Consider the following 12,297-nt stretch of genomic DNA (forward strand, 5'->3'; position numbering starts at 1 on the left):
TGTCTTCATCAGTAACACTCTGTAGGGGTTAAAGCTCTAGATTTGACTGACTTGCTCTGTTAAATCCAAGAGAAGCATACTAGCATCCACTGGGGCTATGTCTGTGTTTGTCTGTATTTCCTGTAGAAACTCCTATTTTTCAGGAGTTTGCATTATTTACAGCACTTTCTTTAGATTGAAAATAATTTATAAAATGTTGACCTTGGAGGTATTTTAAAGTACAGATGTGCAGATTAAAAAATCCTTATTAATTTCTAGATGCATTCTCGCATCTCTATCATAGCATTTTAAAAAAACCCAAACTCATAGGCTGTTGGTCCAAGGTTTGAAATGGCATCTCTTCAACCAGAAAAAAAACCTGAATCCAGATATTGGCTGTATCTATTCCAAAAAAATAATTGAGACATGTCATTGTGCAGTCCTGTTGCATTTAATGCAGTCACAGATTACACTGTGGGTGTAATTGTATGTTGTGAATATATGTTAAATCTGTTACACAAAATGGAAGTGCTTATTACTGTTTTATTCCAAACCCCCTTGTTATGACTATAGACAGTATTTGTACTGTGGGAACTTAGGATCCCATCAAACATTTATTTCCCCCTGTTTTTGCCCCCTTATCAAAGAATGGGAAAACAAGAAAAGTGAATGTTAACAAATTCTCATTTCATACCGAAGGTCTGATTTGCATCCACAGAAGTAAGGAAATCCAGAGCCAAGACAGAACCACAATCAGCTCTTTCTTTCATGACCAGACACTGTGATGAGTGTCTGTAACTATTAAGTGATCTTACAGTTCATGAACATGTTGCGCCTAATTGCAAGTTTCAGCCTCAATTCTGTATTTCCTAGCCTTTGTAGGTCTGTTGTACTGTGTGTTGTTCATATAGTCTCACATGCCTGATTATTAACAATAATTGCACTGCAGGCTCAGAAGCTGCTGAACACTGTGAGAACTCTTATTTAACATCTGTCCATGCCTGCAAGTAGAGGTTCTAAATTGTGCAAGAATTACTCTGATTCCTAACTTAAGTAGCTAGAGTTAACTTAAAAGAAAACACCACCTTTATTAAAATATACAGTTGTGTTTTAATCTCCCAGAACATTAACACCCTTCTAGTTCTTACCAACCAGAATACACTACTCCAGTCAGTCCAGCTGAGAGAACTACCCTTGGTGGGGGGTTTTCTGGCACTCTTCAACTGTATTTTTAGACCAAACTTTCTTTAATGTTTGTTTTAATGGTTCAAATTGTTCCACCCACTCTTGGGTCACTGGTTCAAACAATTCCTGAGATACTTCTGATTCGCCCTTTCCTGCCAGTCACTTCAACATTCAGACAGCAAGGATGAATGTTTTGTCGCAACTGGAAAGACCAGACTGATACAAACGTTCCATTTGTTGGTTCTGAGAACATGACACACAAGCTTCATGGACTGTTAAAATCAGCTGGGCTCATTAAAGTTTTTAGTTCATTATAACTGCCCTAAAGAATGCTGCATTACTTGATTTATATTTTTGCTTTTTTACTTTGATGCAGGATTTTTTTTTTAATTTGTGTACACTTTTTTGACCAAATTGGGCCCACACTGAATGCTCAGTAGCATTGCTGAGATCAGCATTCTTGCTGCTGCTTCCCATCCTGCTGCAGTTGCTGTGCATGTCCTTCCGCATTCCCATCTCTGCTGAAGTCACCCAAGTTCGTGGAATGGAATGGCTAAGTGCTGCATTTCCTTCTTCCACAGCAACGGCAGAATCACCCACACATGATGTTCTTTTCCCCAGGATGGCCTTGCTAGGGAGCTGTGTGCAGTCAATACACAGCTCACACTCTAGTCTGCACTTGTATTGTCCCTTCTCCATTTTCTTTTTCTTTTGGAAAAACATTATCTTGCTAAGGTAAGGCTTTGCAGTTGAACATAACGTGAACTGAGCATTGCCTTCATGTGCAGTAGTTAACAAATTCATGTGGTTCTGGTGATGGAAATTCTAGAGGAAAGACATAGCCTATTTTTATAGATGCCTGTTTAATCTGGGAGAACTGAATGTATACTCTATGTGGCAAAAATATATACATACACAAACATGTACAGTGATAATAGAGCTATTCTTGCTAATACAGGACTGTAGTTTGTATTTCCTTCTTTCTCTTTGTCATGTAGCGGCATAGACATGCAGAAAGATTTTTCTCATCTGAAATCCAAGGTGGGTCCTGGGTTTGGATGTCACATGACTGAGTTGCATTAAGTCTTTTTTCTCCCCACAAGGATATGGAAGGGGGGGCAAAATTCATGCTGTGGTGCTACTACTCTTTCTGTTGCTTTTGACCTCCTGTCACAATTACAGGAACCAAATGGACCCTAACTTGTTGTCTGGAGAGGAGACAATGGAGCTAAAACAAAAAAATCCCCTAAACTAAACCAAACATGCTAACTCAGAAATTGCCAGGGGGTGATAGAAGTGATGATGAATTTTCTGCAGGGTTTTTTGTCTAGGGTGTCTAGGGTGTCTAGGGTTTTTTTCCTTCAGGGCAGGGTTGGAACAGGCTAAAGGCCAGGCTCTCACCCCCAGCAGGCAGCTGTCACCACTGCCCTCAGGTGTTCAGCCTTGTGCCAAGGCTGCTGGAAGTGCAGCAGCTGCTCTCTGAGGGGTTGTGGACCCCCAGCTCTCTGTCAGCCCTGCCACCAAGGGTTTGCATGGCCCCAGCAGCTGCAAACTCCTGCAGCCACAAACCAGAAAAACATTCGAGTTGCAACAGACGTCCATCAACAGCTGTTTTCAGCTTCTCAGGTACAAAGGACCAAATGTAATACTTAATGTTTCCTAACCTCATTGTAAAAAAGGGTATTTTGTTACTCCAGTCTCTTCGGTTTGTGAGTAGAGAACATTATGTATATAAAACTGTGTTAATAAATGCAATTTTGAGAACCTCATTCCCAGTGTTTTCAGTAACACCAGTGCAGTAGGTGTTATTTTTTTTAATAAGAGAGCTTCAGCTTTTATTTACGATGAAGTTTTTTCCATGGTACTTTTAAACATTCAGTAACCAGTTAGCCTTATTCCACATCAAACACTTCCAATCTGGGATCTTTCAGATACTGTTGCACAGATTCTGCTTATGGAAAATCTAGTTTCTTGGTGACTGAGAAGAGTTAAATTAAGTTTGAGGAATTCCAGGCATATTTTCTAGGTACCTTATCTTGATTAATATAAACTATACTACAGATCACACCCCTCCGCCACTAACAGGTCTTTATTTTGTCTATTTTGTTTGTTCTTGCAAAGTGATGTTGCTGATGTTTTCAGGATGGAAAAATGTAAACTTATTAGCCAAACCTCTCTAGTGTCTAATCTCAGGAATGTACTGTGAGACTTGTCAATACCTTGTAGACTTGTAATCTAACATTTTATTGCTCAGTTTCTTAAAACCAAAGGTTGCTGACAGACTCAGCTGTTGCATGTTATGTAAGAATTCTTACTTATTCATATAGTAAGAAGTGGCAAGAAACCTAACCATAGAAAAACTGCACACAGCTAACATGCCACAATTGTTGCCTGCTTCTGGGGTTTGCATGTCAGTGGTATTTAAAATAATAAATCAAGGAGGTACAATTTGTCTATTAATTACAGAATGTGAGAGTACAGGCCCCTGGAAGGTAAGAGTAGGCACTTAAATTTGTTTTCTAAGCTTTTTCTAGATGCAGTATAAAAATAGATTATATTAATAGGAAAAATTTAGAGTTTAACAAATTGTTTTGTAAATAGGCTAACACAAAAGGTAAATCTTGTTACACATAAACTTGACTAAAAGTAACTTCATCTGAAATAAAGTAGATTGTGCATTTTTAACCTTCAATCAGATGCACATGATTATGCAAACTATGAACACTGACTATGGTAGGAAAGTTGAGGCCTGATATTTGTCAGAGGAGCTGGCAGCTCACACGAATTTCAGTGGAATGAGAGGCTGCTGGCCCTGTAAATGTAAGAAATGCCATTAACCCTCAGTTGCTGACAGCTGTGCTCTCTTGCCCACCAGCAGCACTAGCGTCCTGCTCAGGACTGTCAGCTCCCCAGACACAGTTCCACCCTACACATTCACAAATGCTAAATGCCTCAAGTCCTGCTGTGCTTCCACTGTAAATCCAGAGGGACTCCACTGCAGAGACACCACTGCTCTCCAGCAGGAAAGGGCAGCTGGCCTCAGGTATGTGCAGGTGACTGAAAACCAGAGATTCTTGCAAAAAGACTCCCTGCTTTTCTGCTCCCACACAGGCTGCAGGAAGTTACAGGAGCTGCTTATGCTTCTGATTCCTCCCCTCCTTCATGCATGGTTCCATCCTCTTCTGACAAGTCATTCAGAAGCATGAACTTCCCATCATTTGTTAATGGCACAGACTTCATGAGCTGAGCTAATGCTTCTGGATCCTGAAGAAAAAGAAGAGAGGTTCAGCAAGCTGCAGCAGCCTTTGAGGAACACACATTTCCCAGTACTTCTTGCTAAGCTTTTGCAACTTTGGCTTTTTTTAACAAGCTTTAGAATAAAGATTTGAAACATAAGAAATACCTTTTTGGGTAAGTAAAGACTCAAGAACAGCTTGAGTATTTAAGAAAAAAAAGCAATTCATTTTGAGCCTTTATTTTTCTTTAGTTACTGAAAAGCAAGGAGAAGAGTAACTGTCTCAAGAATTTATTATACATGTGCTTAGTGGTTGTGACTAAAAGCTCATTCCCCAACTGGTTCTGAAACCTTAGCAGCAAAAATCTACAGCAAATAATAACATCACATCTATATAGATAAAATATATCTACAAGGGACAGGGTAATTCTGCCATTCATATTAATTGGAAAACACTGATTTTTCATGCCTAGGTGAGGAAAGAATGTAAGTTTCTAAAAGTGAAACAGTAGTGTGTGTGATTTACACATCATCCCAAAGAGTGTGTTTGGTTTTTTGAAAACTTTGCTCACAGCTTTCTTTCAGACATGAACATTTGGATTTGTGTCATTTTGAATTTGGATTGGGGTGGCACATTTTCTCTGAAATCACATTACTGAGAAATCAAACAGTTTATTTTTGCTGTGTTAAATAATGCCTGCAAAACTGTCCTTAGGAGGAGTAGCAGTTCATTTTTCTTATGCACACCAGAGGTACCTGGACAGTGCAGGTGAAAACCAGAACAAGATGTATCATACAGATGTGGGGAACGAAACAAACTTACCCTCTGTGCCTCAATAATTTCTTTTCCCAAGCTAATGGCATAGCAAATCTACAAAGAAGAAATACATGTAAAGTTCAATTCAGTTCTGTTTTGGCTTTTTGTTCCTTGATTAAGAATACACCACACAACTGTCAGTGCAGACTTAGTCTTAAAACCAGGCCTCTCTTAAAAGCAGAGGTGGAATACCAATTTGCTATGCTAACTACTGGTAAAGAAAACTATCTTGGGTTCAGCTTCAAAGCTCACAGGGGCTGGTAAATCTTTGTCAGTTTTAGTCACCAGACTTTATTTCCACATTCGGGGGAGTGCATGTAAGTGTTTGTAGGGACAAAAGTTCTCCATCCCACTCCTTATTTCTGTTGCAGCAGGCAGCAAACAGTCAATGGTATAAGCACATACACCATTGTCTGTGAAAGCTTCACAGCTGTACATGTCTCAACATAGCTGACATTCCTTTTGTTAGTGCTGCTGCTGGACAGCACTTTCCCATCTCTCTTAATGCTGGGATTAGCAATCCCATCCTTTCCTCCTTATACATGCTGCTTCATTATCTGTTCGTTTGGTCCCTTTTAGACATAAGCCAGTAAAGGCTTGCACATTAATGCATGTTTTCTTGACCAGAAATTGAACTGCTCGTTTCTATAGCACTGTTTCCCAGATGTGTAAGTCAAGAAGCCACAGACCTATTTTCTAAATAAAGAATTTTATTAAATGTTACACAAACCTTTTCCCCTTCTGTGTTGCTCTCAAAAACATACGCACTCATGGATTCTTCTCCCAGAGTCTCACTGAGGTGGATCACAAAGCCAATCAGTCTCCTGTTCTCCTGATGGGCAGCAAACTGTGTCACAGTGGTGAGTTCAAACTGGAAAAGTCAAATAAATTATTTATTTGTTTTATGCAGCTCAAGTTAGCAGGTTAGCTCAGGTTCATGTAACTGAGTAGTCACTGCTGTGATAGAAAAAGTTACTTACGCTTGCTCGTGTAACTTGAGTTTGAGGGTCTATTAACCTGCAATTACACGTAGGGAAAAAAAGAAAACTATTTTAGAGTGATTCCTAGTAATTTCAAGGGCCTTTATAATATAAAAGCAGTGACTCCAGCAGTTTTACAGATGAGGAAACATGCATAGAATCAGCTGCTTTAGCTTTGATTGGCAAGGTTTGAATCTAGGCTTTGACTCTCAACTGCGTGGCAGGTACAGGTCAGAACACCTTTCTGAGTCACTTGGAAAGGATCCTGAGTGCCTGAACTAATACAAATGCAGAGGGACATAAACATACCGCACCTAAAGGGAATGTCTGACATCAGCATATTCTACGGTGACACTGCTGTCAAAGGACATTGTTCGGAAAGATTTTTGCATTAAAACAATCATCATTTTGCATCTCTTTTTTTTGTATCTTTGCAGGGTCTTACAGCCCCACTATAAGATTGTCCCTTAGATTTTGAGAGGACATTTTTACAACTTGGTCTGGAGGATCATTTCTAGGTACCACAGAATAAGAAAAGAGGCATTTCTTTCTAGGTAAAGTGACTCTTGGGATCTTTCTTCCTCAAAGGTTTTGCGTCTTAGAAAAACAAAACCAACAATACATAATAAATCACAAATTGTAGGATGAGAACAGAACATTGACAAGTTAAAGCTTTTACAATACCTCAGGTTCTTGCTGGTGACCATGAGGTGGGATTCAGTCATGCGGAAGATGTTGTGAATGGCCCGAGCAGCCAGCACTTGTCTCATGGCTTCATAAATCACCTCGCACGTCTCATCGGACTGAACAGCCATGGACCCTAAAAACCGAACCACGAACATCTGCTGCAGCAGGGAATCTGCAAGAGAAAAGCCACAACTTCCTTCACTATGCTATTTCAATTTTCCAGTAGCTCAAAGTATCAATGGAATTCTTTTATTCACTTTAGGAATTCAACAGTAAGCCTGTGGTTGGTGGCCATCATGAATGGTGGCTTTCTGCCATGAGTCACACAGTGCCCTGACCCAGTTTCAAACTGTGTGAACAGGCAGCAGTATGGAGATGGGGAAGGAAGTTACTGCAGTTGCCTGGAAGTTTTAAAAGTGTGACTGGTCCTTTATGCTTCATTTGATCAGCTAGTAAAATTCCCTTGCCTATTTTGCTATTGGGTGCACATAAACTGTGATGAATTTATGACTGGGCATAAGCCTTGGCTTCCATTAAGCCTCGTACATTCTTCCCTGTCTTCTATGTCCTTCTGACCTTCCATGCAGCTGGGCACAGTGAGGTTTTCACCAAATCCTTCCTTGATCCTTGACTGTCACTAGAAGATTTAATGACAACTAAGCACCCATTATGCAGCAAAGCCATCACACTTGATCAGGCTCCCTTTATGGCTGGTGGTGAGCAAGGGAAAGCAGGGTGAACGTTCAGAGCCGTAGGTACTGCTTTGGTTCTGACAGCACTTTTCTGACAGGGCCGTGGGTTCCAGGCACAGAGGAGAACAGTCAGGGCCACGCCCTACACGAGCTAGTACAGGAAGGCCACTTTACTATGGATCTGTTACTTCTGCTCCACGATGTCAGGTGCTTTTCTTAAGAGACACTGGGTAGCTAAAATCATGACTGATTTTATCTGGATGAAGAAGCACTGACCTTCCTCCTCATCTTTGCTGCTGTCTTCAGATTCCCCAAATGGGTTTGCACGTCTGTGAAATAAGAATTAAAACTTGAATTACAGATTCTGGTCAACCCTACTAACAGATGCTGCAATACTTCATCTTGCCTGAAATCACACTGTTACAGTGATGGATCACTGTCTCTGGCCATACCTGCCACCTCTGTTCTGGTCCAGAAATTCCATAGCAGGCAGTACGATATCAAATTGAATTGGTGTTCCAGGAGCAATGAGTTGTGTGCAATCTTGAATGCCAGCTGATCCACTGGGAATTACTTCGTCATTTTCCATATTCTTTACAGTCTGGCTGAAGTGCAAATGTAAAGAAAAAAAAATTATGTTTCTATCCCTCAGTGACATCCTACCTTTGCTCTGGAAGAGAGATAAGATTATTCAAAAATCCAAAGTGGGACTGAACCACTCTGCAGATATGTAAGGTATTTTCCTATTTACCTGTTACTGAGGACTCCAATAAAATCCTTTTTTTAATCTAGCATTATTTAGGACAAAAATAAACACTGGTATATTAAACCTGAATACAGATCAACTCCGAGCGTGGGCTGACTTTCAGAAATAGGTGGCCATGTGTCTCCGTGCCCTGTCCGTATCACAGCTGCATTACCAGCAGAGACCGGGACTTGTGTCTACACTTCTCAGTGACAACCCCAACATCTTCTTAAGACTCCTCAGCCCCAGGATCAATACAACTGCACATGGTTCCTGCTCCACACAAGGGAGAATATTACCTGGGGTGCTGAACTTTGTGTTTTTTTCCCAAGCTGGTAATGGGAGTCACTGCTTGCAGGGCTGTCTGATTTAATTTTATTGCAGCTGCCTATGAAAACAAGACAGAACTGTTTTTTTAGACATGTAGATTACCTTACCATGTTGAATAATGGGAGAGCAAGTTGAAGGAATGGATTGAAAGATGAAAACAAGCTCCCACCTCTGGATTATCAGTGAGATAGATCTGTCTGGAGATGTTGTTGATGGCACATATCCACTGGAAGGGAAAATGAAATTGAAGTCTTCAAGCTTAGTTATATGCAAGAATAATAACATTAAGAAAATATTTTTACCTCCTCGTATTCTTTCTTGCTTTCTGCTTGAAGAGTTATACCCCTAAAATATAAACACAGTGTATAAGTGCTAACAGTGGACACCAGGACTGTTTGACTGCAGTGCTTACAGTAATATACCAAGCTTTAGATCTATTAACTGCCAAAGGAACAAGAATCGTGAATAAGCTGCAGCTAAAAGACACCACATGTTTCATTCAGGCACTTGTGGGGGAGGATTGGAAGGAATATGCTTTTAATTTGGAAACATCCTTCTGGAAACCCAGAAAAGCTTACTACTACACCAAGCAAGTTTTACAGGAAAGAGCATCTGAAGGGGTAGGTGTGACTGGCTGTCCTCAAACAAAATCTTTCTCATACGCTTTGCCTGTAGGAGTAGTGATCTGAAAGCAGTATCTTCTGTCTTCACAGTCCACAGCCATAACAGAGCAGTTATCCAGGTCCTGAATCAATCCTCCAGCTACTGCTCCCCTTGGCTGACACATCAAGTTGCCACCTTGAGTGAAGAAATAGAGTCTTTCCCAAGTTGTAGTCACCAGACCTGTTTTACTGATGAGAAGATGCAGTGATAAAGACTCATTACTGTTTAGAAGTAACAGGTATGAAACTGCAAACACATCCTGATACTAATCAGAACTTCATGTTCACCTGGGCATTTTTTTAATGGTTTCTTTTAAGAAGAAAAAGCAGCACCTGTTCCTAGCAGAAACGAATCCATAATGAAAACTGAAAAATTAAGTTAATTCCAAACATCCAAGTTAAAAATCGTATCTTCTAGCTAAGGAATAAAAGAGTATTGAGTAACTGACATGAAATACTGTGAGCAGTTTTAGCACAAAGAATCATAATATAAAAAAGTATCTACTGCAGTACTATCGGAGAGTCCCTCTCTTGCTTAGCTATAGAGTCCTATTATAGTGTAATCCAGCTTTTGGACTACCGAGAGAAATTATTAGATGTATACTCACAAAGAAAAAAATTACTAGATAAAATAATAAACTGATATTTAATCACAGAAATAGGGTTATTATATGCCACCAATATATCTCACTTCTGTGGAAGTTTATGGAAAATTTTATATGTAAAATCTGCAGAGGTAATTCTACATATGATACACATTCAAAGTTACAAACTTGCATTGACCATAAACCTTTTATTTATGTAAAAAAGGTCATTTATGAAAACACATGTTAACTACAAAATACAGCTGTTTTTGTAAACCCCATGTCTCCTTTAAGATCTGGGAACAATGTGAACCCAGTCTCATCAGCTTCTAATTTTTAGCCACTTGAATACAGGAAATTTTTCCTGTAGGTACATTCAATCAGAAGCAAAATTCTCTTTTCAGAAAAACAGTCTCAAATGTCCCTAATTTGGTTAAAGCTTCAAAAATACATTACCAAAGATGACAGAGGTACTCAGAGACTGAAAAGTAGAGCTACCAAAGTGATTTAGGACCCTCAAACATCAATACCTGATGAGTCCTTATGATCCTCCCCCAAAAAAAGTAGCCACTAAACAAATCAACAGATAACAAGAATCTTCTTACTTTCTAAGATTAAGGTAGCCAGCCTTCTGGATGAGATTTCTATTGATGGCAGGTGAAATTACATCAGAATCTGGGGTGTAAACAGATTCATTAACTGCAATTAAGTCCTGCTGGGATATTCTCATTTTTTCAGCTTCGGCATCCAGCTCTCCTTGTATGCTGGAAAAAAACCACCAACAACACAAAAAGAAACCCAAGCCATCATTAGCCATTTATCCCAGGATACAGGTAACATCTATAAGCCAAAATGAACAAAAATACCATCTGAGATTACCTTGGAGGGTAGTGCAAAGATGAAATTTATTTTTCAAATAGACTTTATGGGAAATACTGTTCTGTGATACTAAAATGAGCATGTGAGAAATGTTGAGATGTGTTGAGAAAAAAGAGTAAAGTTTATTTTTTGAGAGACAGCTTCTAAAAGTAATGCTTCTATGAATTTACACTGCTAAACACATACAGACATTGCCCTACTATAACAGCATAGTTCAAAGCAGGCTGTACTAGAGGATCTCTTGACTTTCTCAGAACTGTCTAATGCCTCCAAGGCTGTAACACACAGGAATTCCTGCCTTGACACCACCTATTAACTGGTAATGGATTTTAATGAATTCAGAACAATGCAGTAAAAAGACCTATAGCTCAAGTCTCCCTTTAATTCTTTGTTTATAATACTGTGTTCTGCTTTGGTGTGATGCAGAAAACATCAGATCTGAATTAAATTAGACCATATTTTGCAAACTAATGCCTTTTCACTCCATCACTGAATGTCAGAATAACAATTATTTAAAGTCCATTTTTAAATACAATGGAACTATGCTGTCAGTTTTTACTTCAGTGTTATTTCAATCAATCTTTTGATCTGTCATTTGTGTTGCACCACAAAATGCTTTTGACAAAACGTCCCTGGCACCTTAATGGTTTCTGAGGCTATATTCCTCTTTCTAAGATGTGCTGCTCCCATCTCCAAGGCAGGAAGAAAAGTGCTGACAATTCTGAAGTTATATGCATTTGTGGCAATTAGGCCAAAGGGTCACTGAGAATGCGTTAGTGTAGGTATCTCCTGTGTTTTTACACCATTAACAATATTCACTGTATAAATGAAAATGCTTTTAAATACCACTGAAATTCTGTAGCTGCACAATGGGTCACATCAGCTTGTTGTTCCAAAAGAACAAATATGACAAATAAAAAGCTTTTAGCTTGACTAGCAAGCAGATCTGACTCACTGAGGCCTTGTGATTCCCAGCACTAAGGAAGGAGAAGAGTGGGCAGCACAATTTTCTGTGGCTGTGCAAACTGAAGTCATGAAACTCCGTCCTGTGTCAGCAATTCTGTGCTGCACAGTGCCATTCAGAATTTTACAAGCTTCTCTTTTGGTTTTTCCACAGACATCACACTCCTTTACTAGTTAAGATTTGAGTTGTACTTTCAAGCTTTACTGTGTGACAGACTCTAAACACAAAAACCAGACTCAGGAAAATAACTGAGCGGCCTATTATTGTTTCCATTTACTACTGTACACTGTCCAGCACTCAAATTCATCTGACTGTGGAAAACAAGGGCTTATTCTATGGTGAGGATCCAAGAGCAAGATCCTCCCTGCGCCTGTAAGACAGAAGTAAGATGCCCTACACTTTTTAAACAAAACTCACAATTTCAATGGCATTTAAAATCTGTCCTCCAGTCAGTACAAATGTTGTGTAGAGGGATTTATTTCACAACTGAGTGTGAAAAGATGTATAATTATAGAAGTACAAAAAGTAAAGAATCATTTAGTGAAATAATCCACTGTA

General features: G+C 39.4%; 2 protein-coding genes across 4 annotated transcripts in view; one reads left to right on the top strand and one right to left on the bottom strand.

Annotated features, from left to right (window-relative positions):
• WASHC4 (WASH complex subunit 4) overlaps window positions 1–12,297 on the top strand; it is a 53,520-nt gene that overhangs the window by 35,883 nt on the left and 5,340 nt on the right. The window contains exon 34 of one of the 2 annotated variants that reach the window (XM_066549782.1): window positions 679–2,933. The exons of the other annotated variant lie outside the window; for it this stretch is intronic. The gene's annotated coding sequence lies outside the window, so the exon portion shown is untranslated. Of the gene's footprint in view, window positions 1–678; window positions 2,934–12,297 lie in introns of those variants that run through there. 2 annotated transcript variants of the gene reach the window in all.
• The window catches only part of APPL2 (adaptor protein, phosphotyrosine interacting with PH domain and leucine zipper 2), a 35,660-nt gene continuing 24,400 nt past the window's right edge, over window positions 1,038–12,297 (bottom strand). The window contains exons 10-21 of one of the 2 annotated variants that reach the window (XM_066549783.1): window positions 10,502–10,660; window positions 9,313–9,501; window positions 8,953–8,995; window positions 8,820–8,876; window positions 8,620–8,708; window positions 8,028–8,180; window positions 7,852–7,904; window positions 6,881–7,055; window positions 6,197–6,233; window positions 5,947–6,087; window positions 5,223–5,270; window positions 1,038–4,428 (exon numbers count right to left, since the gene is read on the bottom strand). In XM_066549783.1, coding sequence (XP_066405880.1) covers window positions 4,300–4,428; window positions 5,223–5,270; window positions 5,947–6,087; window positions 6,197–6,233; window positions 6,881–7,055; window positions 7,852–7,904; window positions 8,028–8,180; window positions 8,620–8,708; window positions 8,820–8,876; window positions 8,953–8,995; window positions 9,313–9,501; window positions 10,502–10,660 — 1,273 coding nt within the window. In that variant the 3' untranslated portion in view covers window positions 1,038–4,299. Of the gene's footprint in view, window positions 4,429–5,222; window positions 5,271–5,946; window positions 6,088–6,196; window positions 6,234–6,880; window positions 7,056–7,851; window positions 7,905–8,027; window positions 8,181–8,619; window positions 8,709–8,757; window positions 8,877–8,952; window positions 8,996–9,312; window positions 9,502–10,501; window positions 10,661–12,297 lie in introns of both variants that reach the window. The other variant, XM_066549784.1, reaches the window with a different exon arrangement.

This window comes from Molothrus aeneus, chromosome 5 (genome assembly GCF_037042795.1).
Source record: "Molothrus aeneus isolate 106 chromosome 5, BPBGC_Maene_1.0, whole genome shotgun sequence".
Taxonomy (NCBI): Eukaryota; Metazoa; Chordata; class Aves; order Passeriformes; family Icteridae; genus Molothrus; species Molothrus aeneus.